Source organism: Myripristis murdjan, chromosome 9 (assembly GCF_902150065.1).
Source record: "Myripristis murdjan chromosome 9, fMyrMur1.1, whole genome shotgun sequence".
Lineage (NCBI taxonomy): Eukaryota > Metazoa > Chordata > Actinopteri > Holocentriformes > Holocentridae > Myripristis > Myripristis murdjan.
The window spans coordinates 11561633-11581002 of record NC_043988.1 but is presented as its reverse complement, the minus strand read 5'-3'; the positions used below and the strand labels follow the sequence as shown (position 1 = coordinate 11581002).

At 41.6% G+C, this 19370-nt stretch overlaps 1 protein-coding gene across 4 annotated transcripts; it reads left to right on the top strand.

Annotated features, from left to right (window-relative positions):
* The first annotated feature begins 11733 nt into the window (after nucleotides 1–11733).
* On the top strand, nucleotides 11734–17574 carry klhl22 (kelch-like family member 22). Of its 4 annotated transcripts, none has more exons than XM_030060449.1 (8): nucleotides 11734–11870; nucleotides 12312–12640; nucleotides 12760–12925; nucleotides 13021–13332; nucleotides 13790–14199; nucleotides 14540–14732; nucleotides 15208–15441; nucleotides 15928–17574. In XM_030060449.1, the coding sequence occupies exons 2-8, from the start codon at nucleotides 12393–12395 to the stop codon at nucleotides 16267–16269; spliced, it is 1905 nt and encodes a 634-aa protein (XP_029916309.1). In that variant the 5' UTR covers nucleotides 11734–11870; nucleotides 12312–12392; the 3' UTR covers nucleotides 16270–17574. The 4 variants fall into 4 exon arrangements, with proteins under 4 accessions (XP_029916309.1, XP_029916310.1, XP_029916311.1 ...); XM_030060450.1 differs by having other exon boundaries at nucleotides 11734–11921; XM_030060451.1 differs by having other exon boundaries at nucleotides 11747–11843.
* The last annotated feature ends 1796 nt before the right edge of the window (nucleotides 17575–19370 follow it).

Here is a 19370-nt window from a genome sequence, read left to right as displayed (position 1 = left end):
GCCGGCGGGAGGAGACGCTCTCTCCTGTGTGCTCCTCCCTGCAGCGGCCGAACTACTAGTCTGAGCGCTCCCGGGTCTCCTGTCAGGCAGAAAACCATCACCTGACGCATTTCCAGCTGTGATAAAACCTTAAGACTCAGGCTCGGTGTCCACTGCACAATACAGCTTTAATACACTTTTAACATTTTATAAGGCGCAGCCGGGCCAGTGCCAGGCTATAGAAACTCTATACAGAAACCTATAATAGCAGTAACCCCCTATGGGAGTAGGCTATTACAGTCATAGGACTGGGAATTTATAGTATCATTAAGAGCTCTAAGTTCTCTATGGAGTACCACAGACGCACTTTAAGACCTTAGAAAGGAATATTATAGCGATTTTTCATTAAAATCACAGCAAAATATGACACTTTCATGTATCTGTCACTCACTACAAAAGAGTTAGGCTACTGGCTCTGCGCACAAAATTTCACAGCCTAAATCATTTTTTTGTTGTTTTTTTTTGTTTGTTTTGTTTTTTTGCTTACCGAAATTATGTCTCTCCTTGAACTTCGAGCGATGGTTTGGTTGAGCTCAGACACAACAGGAGTTTTTGAGCGGCGAGGCGGTAGGAGGTGTCTTGTCAGGATCGCTGATATGCGCCGAGCTATCTCTTAAAGCGACCTTTTGCCTCAGACTCAGGCGGGGATGTGATTGGAAACGTGTTACATAATAGGCTGCACTTCTTGATGGCACGCAGACGCACGCACGCACGCGCTGGCACACGCGTGTGCGCACAAGCAGGCACGCACGCACGCACCGGGATGCGCAAACACACGCGGGTCTGTGGGGAAATCGCGTTATTTGAACCAAATTAGTGATGCACACACATGGCCCGTTTCATCCACCTGAAGCCCAGCCAAGTATTAGCGAAAGACTTTGCAAGATTCATTTTGTCTCCTGTAGAAGGGTTATGCTGGGATTTCACATGAGGTGGCATATTATGCTATCATCACATCCTTAATAAAGATTTACTGTAATATTCCTGTCATATTCCTACATGGTCTTAAGTGTGCCTGTGCTGCTCAGCTTACAGTGGCCTTGTGGTTGTGTACTTTTTAAAATCCCATACGACTTTTTAGCCATAGCTTGATGCAAGTGTGGGTGTAATAGTTCTATAATGTCCTTTTTAATTGTGTACTTTTCCTTTTCCTTTTGGGATATTATTTGAAAATGGCTGCTCCAGCTGAACCATTATATCAAGAGCACAGAGTGCATTGTGGATGCAATAAGCCGGGGAGGATAGACTTAGAAGTAATGGTGTGCAGAGAAGCTCAAACAGATTTTTTTTTTGTTGGTGTTGTTGTTTGGCTTCTGCATCCTGTGTGAAGCTGTGGGTGAGACTGAGAAGCTCAACCTTCTTGAAGATAATGTGTTTGTTGTGGAGGAATTCCAGAAGTGAAGTGAAAAAGTGAAAAATCATAATCGTGTTCTTATTTAAAAAAAAAAAAAAAAAAGAAAGAAAGAAAAAATAAAAAAATAAAACATATTTATCACCCACACACTGACATAAAAATAATTCTGTTTTCATTTTACCTTATTTTTTTATTCTGTCTCAGTGGAATCAAATATCTTTTACTGTGATCATGTTGTTGTCTTACTGTGTATTCTATTGTTTTTACTGTGGGTTTTATGGTGTCATCATGTCTGGAGCACTGGACCAAACAAATTTCCCCATGTGACATGATAAAGTTGATCTGCATCTGAATCTGCATTCTCCTGCTGCCAGCATTTCATGATTGACATTAATAGATGATAATGGAATATTGATGGGTACACATGTTTATATAACCTGTAGTCCAGCCATAATAAAGTGTCTACCGTTCCAAGGTCAGTAACCTGGCCCTGATTGAAAATGTCACAGCGTACCAAGCTACCTTTCCTGTAATCCAAACAGGTGCCATGTTACTGGCATCTACGTATCGCCTGCATAATGTCTCTCATTCAGCTGAAACATCATCAGAAGCAAACCCACTGTTCAAATCCCTCAGACACAAACGACTTCAACTATTTTAAAACTGTGTTCGCACCTCTCCTCGCTTGTGCAACAGATTGTTCACTGCTTCTTCACACTGTCCCCACACACTTCTGTTTTAAGTGGAGGCTCTTGGAGAGAACAGTAATAGCTGTTTTTCTGGAAGGTGGAGCGGTGAAATGACTTGCCGCTGACAACAATAGCACTGTAGGTGTTTACTTGACATATAGACATGGGTGTCACCTCGCTCGAGTCAATTAATCTATGCACACATTTTTTTTGCAAGGGGACAAAATGGGAACACTGAGAGCGGCTGTGTGACCGAACTGCAGGGCTGGATTATTTTTTCCCCCCTTAATGAGCAGCCCATTCAATATCTGGAGACATGGCATGACTGTTGTACCTCTCCCCTGTGCAATCTCCACTACTGCCACTCACAGTCATTTCGATTTCTTTGCAGACTGTTGTTGCCGTGAAGGAGGGTTAGAGGAAAACATTTCTATGAAAAAGTCTTATACGTCCAGACATTTGAACAGCATAGCATGTTGACATAGATATTATTATTATTATTATTTTTTTTTTTTTTTGACACTTTGGTACATGGTACACCAGTTTAATATGATTAATGAGCTGCAAGGTGCCAGAGTGTGGCCAGAAAGGCTTATGCAATATATAGAGGAAAAATATCTCTCGTGCAAGGGGAACATTGTTTCTAAATGCAAAAATCTCTCTCAAGAGCCCTTGTACCTGAAAACACAGGAAAATCGAGAAACAGCCCTCATGAGCGGATGGATGTTGTTTTATCTGAGCAGATAAGTCGGAACAAGAACAGATTAGGTGTCCCAAACTGTTTTAGGTGTCCCAAACTGTTTTGAAACATCATCTATCCCTGTCACATGAAATATTTGATAGGGCTTTGATGATTTAGTGTATTTGGTCAACTATATCAATTGTTTAGTCTCCCATCTTATGTCTATTTAGACAACACATACTCTTAACTTGATTCAGATATATGGCCATATTTGGATTTGAAGTGAGACTCATGTTATGTAAGGCAATCATTGTACAAGTGGTTCTTGTGGGAAAATTGTTAATAGTTTTATGTGTCACTGGCAGTGTAAATCAATAAAGCACTCTGCCCCATAAACAGTACATCGTTCCCCCGCTGTAGCTCAAGGTATTCATATTTCACACTATTTGGTGAGCGACCGCTGCGCTATATTGGAAGTACACAAGCCTGCTTTTGTCTGATTTATTTGTCTTGAGGATAACTCCCATTTTAAGAGGCCTTTAATATCCTCTGCTGTTCAGTGGTGCGTCAAAACAGATTGTCTGATAAACGTTGGACTGAAAAAACACTGACGCAGCCAAAACAAGAGAAGGAATGATGGCTTGTCACCCAGATACTGTATAACTTCACACCTCATTGACTTCTGATAAGACGGAGCCTTAAAGAAATAAAATAAAATAAAATATCTTTCTTCTAAAAAAAAATGTACACATTCCACATGATGCAAAACAACAACTTATTCACAGATATCACATGAAACATGCTCAGTACACAAAAAATCAGGTGGACAGATACAGGTAACCTATGTAAACTGTACACTGAGATAAAAATTTTGCTTTCTGTGCCATGTCACAGTCCATTTGTGAGACGGGTTATGTAAAAATAGATCCAAAGGAGGGGCAAAGGACAATCAAAACACAATTAACTCTGAACACTGAATTGTGACTTTTTGTTCACACTATATTATAGAAATAGAGTTTTACATATCACAAAAAAGTAAGGAGATTGCACTCTTCCACCAGCAAAACTAATCTGGGAATCTGACAGCCTGAATGAGACTAAGACGTGACACACTTGGCACCCAAGAATACAAAATGATCTTTTCAACATTTCTTGATTTTGGGACAATGAGCTTCAATTTTGAGACATAAAAAAGCATATTGACCATTTGGCTCCATTTTCCACCACATCGTCCCTCACTGCATCCCTGAGCCCACACTTATTGTGTCCGTGGGAATACTCATTTAACGTCAGACCGGCACAATCTTCCCCCTGCAACAGCAGAGGCTCTTTCATGAACCTAAGTTGAAGTGATCCTTGACACCATCTCTGCAACACAGTCCTATAAATCCCCTGAGGCTTTAAATAACCCTCGCAAAGAACAAAGGCCACAATGCCCCCGGTGCTCAGGGATGACAAACAGCCCTCTCAGTTGCACAGATCACATCTGACATTGAGCTCACCCTGATGCTCTTCTGTTAAAATGTGACTTTTGGAGTAGGCAAGGGAGGACGGGTGCCCCTCGGTGAGGATGAAATAGAAGCGCAGCCATGTTCTGTAAAATTTATAGGAGGTAGACCCGAGAACCCAGAAAATCCGAGTTTTAAAAAAGGTTTACAGGCACACACCCCTCCATATCAGTCACCACGCTGCTCCCTCAGAAGGTCACAACTGGATCTGGACTGTCTTAGCTCCATCCATTAAGCCAGAAAAATGATGAGCGCTGTCCAAAGTTGGCGTGGGCGGTGGGAACTTGTAGTTCAGTTGCCCAGGAGTCCCATACAGCAATCCAGTCTTGGCACCTCAGACTCTTTCAGTTTTGACCATTAATTTCAAATTCCCACTGAGCAATCTCAATCTCATCTCTCTGTTGATTAAACGTTTAAAAGACATCTATTTGGCTACATGTCAAAGGTTTATCAGTGAAAGTTTAGCAGATGGATAAATCTTCTGAGATGATATGACAAAAAGCATAACCTTGTACATATGAACTTTTTTGGTTAAGCTTAATATTAACAGCTGATTGTGCATTACTTAAACATGTGATGATTTTTTTTTTTTTTTTGCTTGGTCTAAATCTGGACTGTGCATAGCCAAAAAGAATCTGGGTTATATGAGAACAGATGCAACATTTCAATGTCTAGTGCTCAGTGATTAAGTGTGCAAATCACTGTCAAAATCTAAACTTGTCTATGGCCTAAAAATTCATGACAAATGTGATTAGTCTAAAAATAATTCACTCTTAAGGCAGTGTCCTTTCTGAAATGTGGAGCAAAACAAGAAAAAGACATTTACTTGACCATGTGTGTTATGACATTACTCCTGCAAGACTGGCATTGTGTTTAATGGTGCTTCAACCAAATATTTGGAGGAGGCTCCATTGATTTGACTGGGAAAAAGGAAAAAGCAGTGAGAGAGAGAAGCACACAGAAACAGACCTGAGATCAGGGGTTTGTTAAAGCTCAACTGCATTAGCAGACCAAAAGGTAAAATCAGCCTGGTGCTCATTAGACCTGCCGGTACTTCCTCTTTTAATTCATATAAATGTTCTGCATGTCCTTCCTGCTCTCTGAAGCCACACAGGTATTCTCCCCTGCTGTTTGCAGCACAGACCATTCTTCTTTTTGTCGAACTCGCTCTCGGTGTTCCAGGGCGTCGGCGTGGAACACTGGAAATTTGTACTAACTCGATCACGGTGAATTAGGTGGTGGATGTCACACCCCGAAATAGACCGCTTCCTACCTTGGGAGGGGTGACAACTGGATACAGAGGCAGGCCACCGCTGACAGACACAGGAGGGAGGGTTAATATTGATCCCCTGGAGCCCTGCTCAATATGAATCCAGATCCACTGATACAAGGCAGACATGAGTAGCTGCCAACTCAGGTTCCTGGTCACAGTTTAGCAATGGCCATCTTAAATCAAACAAATTCTGTTTGGACTCAGTCTAAGTGCTGGGGAGAAAGACACATAGTAGGGTTACATGACCATGTTGATATAAAAAAGAGTGAGATCAACAAAAAAAAAAAACGCCTCAAAAGGCAAACTAAGCATGCCTTGATAAGCTTGTGTAGTGAAGACATGACAGTATGAAAGGCACAGACACAGAAACAAAGGATAAAGTAGCAGACACTAAAGCTAACAAAGACATGAGGTTATCGCCGCAGCCTCTCATATTCCATTATTTACAACAGTGCAGTCATATATAGTCTGTGATGCGGCCCAAGCCTCCCCTTTGAGTGTAGCTGTCACAGTCCAGCCCAGCTCTCTGAAGCCAGCAAGTCCCTGGTTGCAGTCTTGTGTAATAGCTTCCTCTGAGAAAGATCACCTTCCTGCCACACGTGGTGCCTGGATGCAAAAAGAACAGATTGTCCACCTCGCACTCAAACTGCCTTTTCCTACAGGAAGTTGTAATATTGTCCAGCAATGTACAATCTTTAAAAAGCATTAAGTGATAATAGGATGTGAAACAGAATACAAAACAAACTGGTTCTCACATCCTGTTAGGTGCAATTGGAGGTTGTCTGTATTCAATTATTCAGCACCTACTTCAGATTATATTTGAGAATATCCTTGCATCCCGCAGAGCTGCGTATTCCCCAGGGAGGGTCAGATGTTTGTGTTCCTAAACTCAATGACATTAGTTTCTTTTCTTTAACTCCCCTGTGAGACATGAAAATGTCCCAGCCTTTTCCACAGACAACTCTGGCCTAAACCATTGACCTCTGTCAGAGACGCGGTTAAGTGACAGAGACTGGGCAGCCAAGACCCCCCATCAAATGGGAGCCCCTGTTATGGTTGAACAACTGAAATAGCAATTTTAAGTCTCCTGATTCCTCATTGAAGAGAGAGAAAACTGCATTGTGCTCTTAGGCTGTGATTTCATAAAATTATGCGGCAAATACCCTAAGCAGATGTCTCCAAATTGTGACTAATATGGCAGCGTAAATGACGGAAAATCCCACTGTTTATCATTTGAGGAGAATAATGTATCACCCAGAGAGTGTCATCTCAGAGTGATGGTAGTTTTCATCCAACAGCCATCCTGGGAAATATTACGTTATAGGATTTCGTTGCAGAGGAAAATTGATTGCACATTTTGCAATCAGCGAGCAGCCACAGCAAAATTACACCTGCCAAGGTCATACCTCAGTCACAAACATTCATCCAACTTATAAATCACAGAGCGCAGAATTTGTAAAACACACTTCCTCTCCCCCCTGTTTATATAGTGCTCAGTCCTTTATGAATAGTCCCAATTTGAATTTTTCCATCACTGAAATTCACACATTGGCCGCAGATTTGCATTGAGTGGCAGAACGAATTAACACACAAAAATATATTCAAAAGCTGCTGTGCTTAATCAAATTTTGACACCGACACTTCAAGCAAAGTCTACATGCAGGAAAATTATATTAGTAATATCAATAGTAACCGTTTCTTTATTCCACTTTGAAGCCCTCTGTGCCATAGGGAGCCAGTCAAGTCCCCTGTGCCACACTGTAGATCAGCAAGTAGTTGGCATGGAAACCATCTTGGGCGGGATGTGGGCAGAATGAATGGCACCACTGGAGCTCAAACTAATCAGTTGTATTGTCCTCTGGTCTGCCAGTTCGTTCCCTTATCAGATGCAGCGTACAGGAGTCATGTTGTGGAGCATGGTTGGTGCACTCACTTTTCAGCAGCCTGCTGCACCAGCCAATCACTTGTTAGTGCCTATTGTACCCATAGCGTGCATTGTCCTCTACTACTCACCAGCGCTCATTAATAAAAGATGGCCAGTCACAATATTGTAAGACAGTCTCATTGTTCAGTGATTATTTGCATGAAAAGGTTAACTTTCTTAACAATTGCTGGATTTATGTAACAGGCATTTATTTGGACACTCATAATAGGTCTGCCCTAGAAAGTAAGAGTGGCTCAGGTCATGGACCGGTTCACATCTTGATGACTGCTGTAAGCCAAAGTCCCTATTTTTAGAATCAAATTTGGAGTTCAGATTGACAGTTAATACTGCAAATGCAGACTTCTTTGTTTTCATTTCTTTGTCATGTCTTCCGTCAGCCTCTGGTGCGCCTGCTGCATGGCTTTTTCCAGATGAGCCCAAACACTAACCACTGCTAATGTACTGGAATGCTGCACTCTCAATAATGGCAATACCAGGCTCTCTGCGACCTTGAGAAAGATCCAACAAAAACAAACAACACGGCTTCGCTCTCACACAGTGACCGAAGAAACAGCAACAACAACAGCAGCAGCAGCGGAAACAACAGCCAGAGTCCTGTAAACTTTGTTGTTGAAGTGTGACGACACACACACACACACACACACACACACACACACACACACACACACACAGATCAGCTGGTAACATGTCACAAAGAATCCTAATAAACAACAGCTCCCTTTGAACCATCAACAAATGACGAGTCTCAGTCCAGATCTAAATATCCATAATTTAGAAGATATGACACAGATGTTTGCTGCTTTGAAGGCAAAATATATTACTGAGTTTTGGCTGGGTAATTAATAATTTGAACACTTCAAATAGCAAAATATTAATACTTCAGTAGATTAACAGTGAGCAATAAACAACAGAAAACATCAAAAACATCAGTCCCAAGATGGACAATATTATCTTCTATTTAAAATCAGATTTGTAAACAGGAAAAAGTCCATGTGGTTAACATAGTGGGTTATACAGAGTAACAAGTTACTGGTTATAACTACTGTGATAATTTCTCATTTCCACTGCCCTAAAATATTGCATGTATATTCAGACTGATTCATGTTAAAATGTAACATTTAAATCTATTTTTCAAACAAAGGCAATCAATTTAATTAAGTTCTTTGTGTGTGAAGTAGTGTACAAGGCATTCAGCAGTGTGACTTCACTTAATGCAGAGTGTATCTTGTGTCTATCTGTATCATTCTCAACTTGAGATCAAACACAGTGTGAACAAGTTCAGCAATACTTTTCTAGTGGGTAGAAAAAAAAGAAGAAAGAAAAAAAAAAGAGCTTATGTCAAAGGCTCTGACACTGCCAAAGATAAAACAACCAAAGAACTGATCTGGCGGAAAATAAACAAAAAAGAAACTTTGTAATTAAACCGGGGAGACATATAGTCTCAACTATATATTAGACTAGACAATAAATCAAGTGATGGATTATTCCAGCAGTGTTTTTGCTTGTGGAAAAATCTCTCATCTTCATGTCAGGAAATGATATATGCAAATTGAAGTCTCACCAGAAGATGAATGAGATTGTAAAACCAAAGCAATATGGAGGCCTCAATAAAAAAAAAAGAAAAAACTGCATCATGACGACATGCCTTGGGATATGTGGAGAACCAATAAGGGGCCAAGCTGATTAGATGCAGACGTATGTGATATTAGAGAAGCAAAAATGATGAATCCATAAGCAGTGGGCAAGACTAATAAACAAAAGAAAAAAAACAGTTTTGAGTTTTTGTATATCAGATCTGTAATCTACACACACAAATGTATTAAATTATCCAGCTATGTATCACATCTACCATTACAGATTAATTTTACAGTAACTGTCTGCTCTATTAAAATGTCATTCACAGCATGTATATATTTTTTCAATTCCATTCTTTCATTTTGCAGTGGATTATCAACCATGCAAGTACATGTTTGTGACATAGTGCACATGCATGGAGTCTCTCTCTCTCTCTCTCTCTCTCTCTCTCTCACACACACACACACACACACACACACACACACAGAAAAAGGGATTGGGAGAAGAAAGAGAGAGGGAAAGAGAGAGAGAGAGAGAGAGAGAGAGAGAGAGAGAGAGAGAGAGAGAGAGATCATACATTTCAAGATATTGGCAAAAATTGGTCAAAAAGGGTTTTATATTTGTTGATGATTGTAATTTCATATTATTTCTATACTGAGGCATATATTTTATTTAAAAAATATGTAACATGTATACTTCATGTACTTACTTACTTACTTATACTTACTTATACTTCATGGACATTTAATGAAATAAAGGAGAAGAGAGAAAAAAAAGTTATGGCGTGCGCGTGGTAAAGCAATGATCCTGATAACTGTAAATATTTGAAGTTTGCACAAGGCCAGCAGGAACGTTGCAGCAAAGCTAACAACAACTTACCAGATAACTACTCCAAAAAACATTTTTTAACATTTTGAATCAAAAAAGAGCCAAAATGTTATTTTCATAAGTTTTATAAATCTTCTACAGAACTGTTTTCTCGTCCAGCGTATCATAATGTGATGAACACATTATGATTATTATCATTATAATAGACAAATGTGCAGTCAGTGTGCACTCTTATGTTTCTCAATCAGTGCTGCAGACATTCATGATTGGCTATGACTGGGTACTGGGCGGGACAATGTGACAGCAACAACGAATAGCATTTGAATGCACGGTCTGACCCAGAAAGGGGCCTCACCTGGAGGGTTAGGGTTAGGGTACCAGTCATTTCGCCATCTGGATGACCCGGCTCTAGTGGAGATATTAACATTAATCAGTGCAAAATATGAACATGGATATTTGGCAAAAGGATAGAAACCCTCAGTTGTTCCTGGTGATCTGCCCCTTCATGAAAAATGAACCTGGCACTTACTGCCCACATTACACTTACAGCTGTATTATGTAAAATAATGGAACGTATGCTTACAGACAGTATATATGCTTGAGAAACGGGGATGTTTTGTGCCCCATCAAAGTGGCTTTGGGGGTGGATGATCCACTATGGGCTCTGTACTAGTGCTAGATTTGGACAGCAGGAAGGCTTTTGCAAATAAAGAATCAGTAGTACACAGTAGTAGGCTCTTGTTGGAGGAGTATTTGTTGGAGGAGCGCTGGGAACTTCAGCAAAGTGGTGGAGAAGTAAGGAGGGGAACTGTAGTAAACTCCATGGGTGGGAGTGAAGAGATTTGTTGACAAACCAGGCAGTGTACTGGCGACCTTTTGCCTGAACCCGATGTAAACTTTTCCATAGTAGACTGCAGGTAATCCTGAGACCTTAGTTAGCGACCATCTTAAAGAAAAAGGGGCAGATTACATACAGTTTTACACTGATGGCTCCAAGAATCTAAACAATGGAAAAGCTTCCATTTGAATAAGCATTCTACAATTACACATATAACACGGACAGCAGATAGCAAATCACATGTCAGGCTGCACTACAGAGCTTGTGACAATCTTATGGGCACTTGGGTGGGTGGAGGAAGTCAGATCAGGAAAGATATAAACTCAGATTCTACTGCAGTGCTAATGGCATTGATGGGTGGGAAAGGTGGGGCCAGAGCAGATGTAATGCTAGAAATCATGACTGTGTAAAATCGAGGATCTAAGTTGGGAAACACTATTGGTTATCCAACTCATATGGTGTACAGGGGAGTGATAAGTTGATACAACAGCAAAAAGCTGTCATCAGGAAGGGATTTAATCTATAAGTACTGTGTAGAAGGGTTTAGTGTAAGATAATTCAAGAAGGAATAGTGAAGTTATGGCAAAAAAAAATGGCAGGATGGGAACAAAGGCAGGTTTTATTCTCCAGTACAACCAACACTGAAATACATGTCAAACACAAGAATGGGCAGGAGGGACAGTGTGGTAATAACTTGGCTGCACGGTGACAGGGTCACTGAAACATGGGCGGGCAAAATCCTGTGAATCATGCTTTGATGGAATGCACCATATATCACACAGAGAAATGCCTGGTGCAAGCAGAGCTGTCAGCAGCTGGACTGACACACCGTGCATTGAAAACAATACTCAGCGCTGAACCTACTAAAACAAGAAGTACTGTTATTAATAGTCTCCATCAAAGTGGACTCTACATAGGGACTTAGCTCATTGAGTGGAGTTCTTCAGATGACCTGTGGAGGGCAGCAACACGCCTTTGCTGCGTGACAGCCTGTCTCAAATTTCATCTGAAGAAGAAGAAGACGAAGAAGAAACAAAAAGTAAACATATTTGTTTTGATTTGTCAAACCGCCGATGACAGCGAGCTGGGCAAAGCATTCAGCGAAGGACTTGGTGACATTTTAACCAAATGCTTCATGTGTAAAGAGTTTTCTGCGTTATCAATCAAGACATTCGCATGCACTATTTTAGGTTCGCTTCCCACTGTGTTGCTAACTTAGCTCTGCTGCTTTATCCGCTGCCCAAGCTAGCAGGGTGGCTAGGTGATAGCTTGTCAGCTGATAGCTTGATAGCTGATGTTTCCTACCGCCAAACCCCCTAATATTAACTCGTTAGGGTCGCAGTAGCGCAGTAGCAAATAACCCACTAATAACTTATGCTAGTCAAATTATGTAACTCTATAGTCTCATGTCTTACGGACACTATCCGCTGGTGAATGCACCATGTAACGCCATATAACTTGTTATGGAGGACAGCGACGTTTAACCCTAACCACCCAATGTTATGTTAAGGTTAGCAGCTGTGTTAGCTAATGTTTAAACAACCAAATTTCTACCTCTCCTTGTTGTGTCTTTGTTGTAGATGCCAACAAGAATTACTGCACACAACTCTAACTGGCATGTGAAGAGTACTAGAGATGTCAGTATTAGCTAGATACAAGTGATGAAACCGAGACACCAGCATCCTGCCGTGGCTGAGGACGGTGAGCAGAGACCAATGGGAGGACTCGCAGGCTCATCAGGCCATTGTGGTCGGCAAACGTACAGGAGCTCGGCCCACTTCCGGAGCCTGCTCGATGGCCTTCTTGCTCTGAGGCAAAGTGGCACCCTCTTTGATGTGGTGCTTCTTGTTGAGGGTCAGCCTATTCAAGCTCACCGCATCCTCCTAGCAGCTTCCTGCGACTATTTTAGGTAACAGTGATAGTATGCCTGCTTGCTGCCTGACTAGTTTTACTAGTACCTGTACTAGTACCTGTAATGGAGTCATTTCCCAGCACAGGTCCTATAACAATGCAGTGTTTCTCCACTAGGGGGATGTTTGCTGGAGGCCTTCGAGAAGCACAGCAGATGGAGATCCCAGTACATGGGGTAACCTACACAGCCATGACAAAAATACTTGATTTCATCTATACCTCAGAGATTGAGTTAGACCTGGACAATGTACAAGAAGTCCTGATTGCTGCCACTCTTGTACAGGTAGGCCATTTCCTGCTCACCTTTTGTCTACTGGAGTTAAACAGTTACATTTTCTGAAGTCACACAGCTAACCCGTGTCTTTCTGCGTTGTATAGATTGAAGATGTCATAAGCTTCTGCTGTGACTTCCTCTTCTCTTGGATGGATGAAAGTAACATCTTAGAAGTGCATAAACTGGCTGATCTGTATGGGCTGCAGCAGCTCGATGCCAAAGTCTACTCTTACATCCTCAGGAACATCCAGACTTTTTCTCAAACTGAGGCATATCGACAGCTCCCAGCAGATAAAGTCTTTAAAGTGCTGTGTAGTGATGAACTTGATGTGAACAGTGAGAATGTGGTGTATGAGGCAGCACTTCACTACCACTACAGCCCTCAGCAGGTGGAGACAGACCAGGTGTGCTTGCAGGTAGGTTTTTAACTCCAGCTCAGTTGGATTCATTCTGTTCACTGGGTAAGGAGTAAAGTCCTGTTTTGCCACACTCCGGCTTTATAGGTGAAAATGAATTCTCTGGGTCTCCTGTGCAATCCATTTGTATATCGTGTCAGAAAGGTCCCAGTGAACCACAGGTGCAGAGCTAGTGAGAAGTAAGGGTAATATAGTTAGGTGTCATGTGCTTAGTCAATGTGAGACACTAATGTCATGGTGGAATTGCTGAAAATCATCTCATTTAACTCATTAGAAAGCTGAGGGAAACTGAATGCATTGGTTAAATGCGTGCTTGTCCCAGTGAGTGCAATACACAATTTGTTTGAGCCAACACATATTTGAAAGAGAGAGGGATATTCATAACCTATTACTCACTCTGTCTAATCAAATCAGCCCTAATCAGAACCAACTCACTTCTCATCTTTCTGTCTCAAAGGACGATCTGAAGATGCTGGAGGCTGTGCGTTTCTGCCTCATGGAGAAACAGGTGTTGCAGAAGCTGCATGGCAAACTGAACCCATGTCCACTGAAGGAGTCAGTTACAGCCGCCCTGCACTACCACGAGCAGGAGATCTGGCAGCCCGTCCTCCAGGGACCGCTCACTCAGCCCAGGTCCAAGTTCCATTGTATTTTGGGCTTCGGGGGGATGTTCAGCTCAGGCTCCCTTGCTGACAGCGAGGACTTGTTTCAAGTGTTTCACCCAAGCTGGGGGGAGTGGAGGACTCTCGCTGCAGCTCACGCCCCCCGAATGTCCAACCAAGGTATCGCTGTGCTCAACAACTTTGTCTATCTGGTTGGGGGAGACAAGAACACCAGTGGATTTCGTGCAGAATCCCGTTGCTGGAGGTGAGATCTTGAAGGATGGGGTTTATTTGTCATATCACAAGAGTGCAGTTCTGAAGTGCTCATGTGACCTCACTGTGTTGCAGCTAAATTTAAAGTGGCATTATTGAGGTTGAAAAATAAACAAATCATACATTATTTCACTAAAATAATAATCAATACATTTCTTTCTATTATGATAGCGTCCTCTGTTGCTCCTTCTGGTTGGGCTCACAGCTTGATTTGATTTGAGCTGTAATTTTTGTGCAACTCTGTTTACTGCTGAGTAAACCTCTGAAGGGGTGGGCAGAGTGGTCATATTTCTTCTGGGCTTCTTTGAAACCAACCTGCCTGTTCTTCCCAGATACGATCCCCGCCACAACCGTTGGAGCTCTATCAAGCCCCTGCAGCAGCAGCATGCTGACCACTGTGTTTGTGTGGTGGGCGGCCATATATATGCCATTGGAGGGAGGGACTACAGCAATGAACTGGACTCAGTGGAGCGCTATGACCCTCACACCAACACATGGGAATATGTTGCTCCTCTTAAGAGAGAGGTATGAAAATAGATATTCAGGGCCCATGAAATTACATCTTGGTTCCTTCATTTTATGTATTTCAAGGGAGGGATCATTCAACATGTTAACCAATAGGATATCAGTTGGAGAGAGAAATACACTTTTATTTGAATGGATGGGTGCAGGGGTGGGATTGTTTTAATTGTTGATTTTTTTTCTTTATATTGCAGGTTTAGGGTTATGGCTCGTAGTACTATAAAGATACACTGTTTTCCAAAAATAAAAATACAGGGAGTTTGTCTAATGGAAATTGAACAAGTGCACATATAATAATTTTAAAAAAGAAGCAATACTGCTACAGTCCATATGGTGGTGCTGTATACTCACTGATGTAATGTTGATTAATGGGCTTCCCTCCTACAAACATTGCCTCAGGATAGTGCCAAGGAATATTCCTGTTTTCATAATGTTGTGCTGTAAAGTTCCTTCAATACTAGTCTAGCCTTCTTTTTAGGTTTATGCCCACGCTGGAGCAGTGGTGGATGGGAAAATTTATATAACATGTGGCCGTCGCGGAATGGCGTACTTGAGAGAGACCTACTGTTTTGACCCCGAGGGCAACCAGTGGACAGGCTGTGCCGAGGGGCCCGTGGAGCGGGCGTGGCATGGCATGGCATCTTTAAAAGGGCGGGTCTATGTAATCGGCGGAAGCAACGATGAGCGTGGATACCGACGTGATGTCCTGAAGGTACAGTATTTCTGATCACCAGTGGTTTTTATTTCTGCAAACTAAAGGCAGTGCTCACATCGGTGTGAATCCACAAAAACAAGCAGAATATTTGATAACAACACTTTAAATGCCCACACTTGTTTTTACTCTTATTTTTGACATTATTACTTATAGTATTTTTTTTTCACCAAAATGTCTTAATACTTTATTTTTTTTCATACCCTCATTGTATTTTAAGCCTCATTATGCATTTCATTTTTGTCCCTTGCTGTCACACTGTCAGAAACAAAGGCAGAGGTACAGAGTTTCAACTTTTGTTTTAGCAAAAGCAACAAGTTTTTTGAGAGTGCAGCAGATTTTGTGATCTCCCCTATGTAAAATCACTCTCAGCTTTATGTTATTAACCTTAACCAGAGAATATAATTCTTCTTGTCCAACTTCATGTTACTCTCTGGTGACGAAAGTGAAGTGATTGGAGTGTAATACAGTTCCCAATTTTTTCAGGTGGCATGCTTTAACCCAGCAGCTAACTCTTGGTCTCTGGTGAGCCCTCTCCCTGCGGGACACGGAGAGCCAGGTGTGGCTGTGCTGGACAATCACATTTACATACTGGGGGGCCGCTCTCACAATAAAGGCAACAGGATGAAATATGTCCACGTGTACAACACCGAAACAGACTGTTGGGAGAACGGGACAGAGTTTGAGGACCGCATCTCGGGCTTGGCGGCCTGTGTGGTGCTGCTGCCTCCTGCCGTGATGGGCCAGGCCAGGAGCTGGGAACAGCGCACCAAGTCGTCATGGGAAGACGTGGACATGGACAACTCGGAGGATTCCAGCGAGGACTAATGTGTGTCTCGGTTGTGGAGACATAACATTGTTGAACTCAGTCTAATCTGGAGACGGTCAGGCACTTTGTTTTTCAGTATGTGTAAGCTAAAGGACTTTGGAGATGTTTTAACCCACATTTTTGTTGCCATGGTTATGGCAGTGTTGCTTTCCTCCTTGCATGTGCACAACTTTGAGTGCCTCTGAACCAAAGTGTCATTCGGGGCCTTTAGACACCTCTTTGTTATCCCTCAAATATGTGTACTTATATAATCACAGTCCATCCATGATTTCTTGGCCAACCTAAATATTAATGCTTATATGGCTGTTCATAAATGATTCTTGTTTTTTTCTGTCATTGGAGCTATTACTGCTTTTCTTTCTTTCTTTTTTTTTTTTCCAGAAAGAACATTCAAATTGTTATGAACAGTACACGCTATGCAATAACATGGTGATATGGGACACCCTCAGCTGACTATGGTTGCTGTTTTAAATAAATGTTAGATCTAACATTGTCTTCTAAAACCAGTTCAGACTATTAACAGCAGTTGTCACCTTTTGTAAAGTCCATCAAAGTTAACTGAATGGTCAGAATCTGAGATTAAAAGATGTGCTTTTGACTTTTTTTTTTTTTTTTTTGCCAAAAAGTGCAGTGGAGGTGTTCACCCGCCTAAGAATAATTGTAAATGAAGTGATGAGTTTTAACATTGTGCCTTGTTTTGTGGTGACGCTCTGAACCTGTGTTGTGCATTTCTTTTTTTGTTTTTAATGGAGATGGGCCTTAGTTATTGTGCCTCTATAAAAAGGTATATGGTAAAATACTGTAATCTCATTAGGGTTTTGCACTGAATACATGAGGCACTGGCATTACACGATGTACACCTCTCCCCATATATGTGTTGCCATGTCTGTTAATTAATGATGAAACTCATTTACAACAACTGTCTTGGTGTGGTGAAAGTCAAATCCATGACATAATTCAAAGAGTGCACACAAAATGTTTGAGAATGTTTTTTTTCAGGGTTGAGCAAGAGAGAGAGTCCTGCTTTGCTCCCTGTTTTGTTGCCTCACTCCACTGTTATTCTGATAATGTGAAACAACAATGTGATACATTTTATGACATCCATACCACTATGCATACTATATGTGTCATGGAAGGGGCTTTAAGAAAGAAGTGTGGACAGTTTCAAAATGTTCTTTTTTCATATAATAAAGATACGTCTCAAGATGAAAATATATTGGAATACACTGAACCAAGAGATAAGCGTATGCAAGTGAATTATCTATGGGCATAGTTTCAAATTTAATAAAATTAGTAATATATTGCATCTGTGTTGTGTGCTTTAATTTGATTTTTGTAAATGTGCTTTTGCCCTTTACAGATGCTTTTTTAAGCAGTGTAATATTTGTGTGACTCAACGTAATTTCATGAATGTAATTGAAAAGGAAAATCCCCAGCGATCATTGTCTTCCTCATTTGGCTGAAATGACAGTGACTAAGCGCGCTGTGGTGGCTGTTGCCTTCTGCCCCTCATCCCGCCCAGTCTCTGCTAGTTCCTCTCCATTTGGCCCTACAGTCCATTGACTTTATGAAGCTTGACTGCTGCTTTCCTCTGTGGGACCGTTTCATCTACATCTGTTAGCCCCCGCCAGCCCTGACTGAGCAGCCCCTCCCCTTCCCCATTTCACACTGGTGTGCCGGCCCCTGCCAGCTTGTCTGGTGGGCTCTGCTGACACCAGCACTGAACATCTCGGTCCTGCCGTGTTGATGTTTATGCTTATGCGTCTGTAAATAGCAGTCTATTCATTCTAAACCTATTACCACCAGGGGGACAGTTAAGACATAGGTCACGCACTTAACAGACATTGGAGTGCACGTCGATTTGTTGCTCTTTGCTTGACCGGTATTAGAGCAATTAAAAGCCCTAAATTGCCTATCAGGGTAGTGCTGTGCAGTTTAAACTCAATGGCAGTCTTGGATGCGAGTGTCTAGGGAGTTCTACTAAGTGCTCCTCCCTTGTTTTCACTCTGGTTTCTCTTGCTGCATATGTTGAGCCGTGGCCAACTCATTAGTGCAATAAGTCAACAGAGTAGTGATGAACAAAGAAGGTTAGGAGTCACCTGTGGAGGTAACTGTGACGATCTTTAATATTTGACATATTGCTGACCATCTAGGGAGTGGGCTAGTAACTGTCAACCTTAATACGCCATCATTTTTTAGGCATTTAGCTGATGCTCCTTTTCAAACTGACTGGCAGTAGGAGCAACAGTGCTAGGATGCTTTAAGCTTCCTCACTTGGCATCAGTGTCAATTTACTTGAGTGCAAAACTTGATACCAAAATAAGAGCAAAGCACATACTTGAGGATGTTATTCTTCAACCCCGTTGGTGACACGATGGGTGCTTCATCTGTAAACGCATGCAGTGCTACTGAGTTTTGTTCAAACCCACAGAACCTTATTTCAAATGCTAGTGGAGTTCCCATGGTTTCCAAAGATACCAAATATGTGCTGCTGAATTTCAGGGATATCTAGAAATTTTCTATTTGATGTGATGGTGCAGCCATAGAGCACACACACAAATCTCAATAACCTTTCCACACAGTATCACCTGTACATTAACAGTCTGTGTCTGAAATTACACACGTTTGCGTTTTACAGCAAGCCATTGATTACTAGGTATTGTGCCCTTGTCTGTGAAATCGTTTGCCAAAATCAAAACACGGGTTATGTGCATGAAGAACTTGGGAGCAAATTCCTCTCCAATATTGTCCTAGATAGCTGTAGCTTAACCCTAAACAGTATCCTGTGTCAGTAGTTTCTCTCTTTAAATGTTTTAAACCGGATTTTATTCTCCGAGTTCTCTTCAAAACAGCTCTGTTTACACTGGATCTAATAAGGAGCAGTCGTCTTGGCATCATAATTATTCAGCAGCTGAACTTTATTACATTGTGGCTGTATCAGCACATCTAATAATGAGTAATGAGCAGAATGAGTGACCTGAGTGTGATGGAGCATTATAGAAACCTATTCACTTCTCTTTCCTTAATTAAATGTTGTAAATAAACTGTGCATCATCCAGCTGGGAAGGCCTGGACATACCACTTACAAGATATACAATTG

What these genes read in the sequence shown, in the direction of transcription:
- klhl22 (XM_030060449.1), top strand. Translation starts at nt 12,393, where the DNA reads ATGAAACCGAGACACCAGCATCCTGCCGTGGCTGAGGACGGTGAGCAG. An exon ending in CAGACCAGGTGTGCTTGCAG is followed by an intron (nt 13,333 to 13,789) that starts GTAGGTTTTTAA and finishes TCTGTCTCAAAG; the next exon opens with GACGATCTGAAGATGCTGGA. An exon ending in ACCGACGTGATGTCCTGAAG is followed by an intron (nt 15,442 to 15,927) that starts GTACAGTATTTC and finishes CAATTTTTTCAG; the next exon opens with GTGGCATGCTTTAACCCAGC.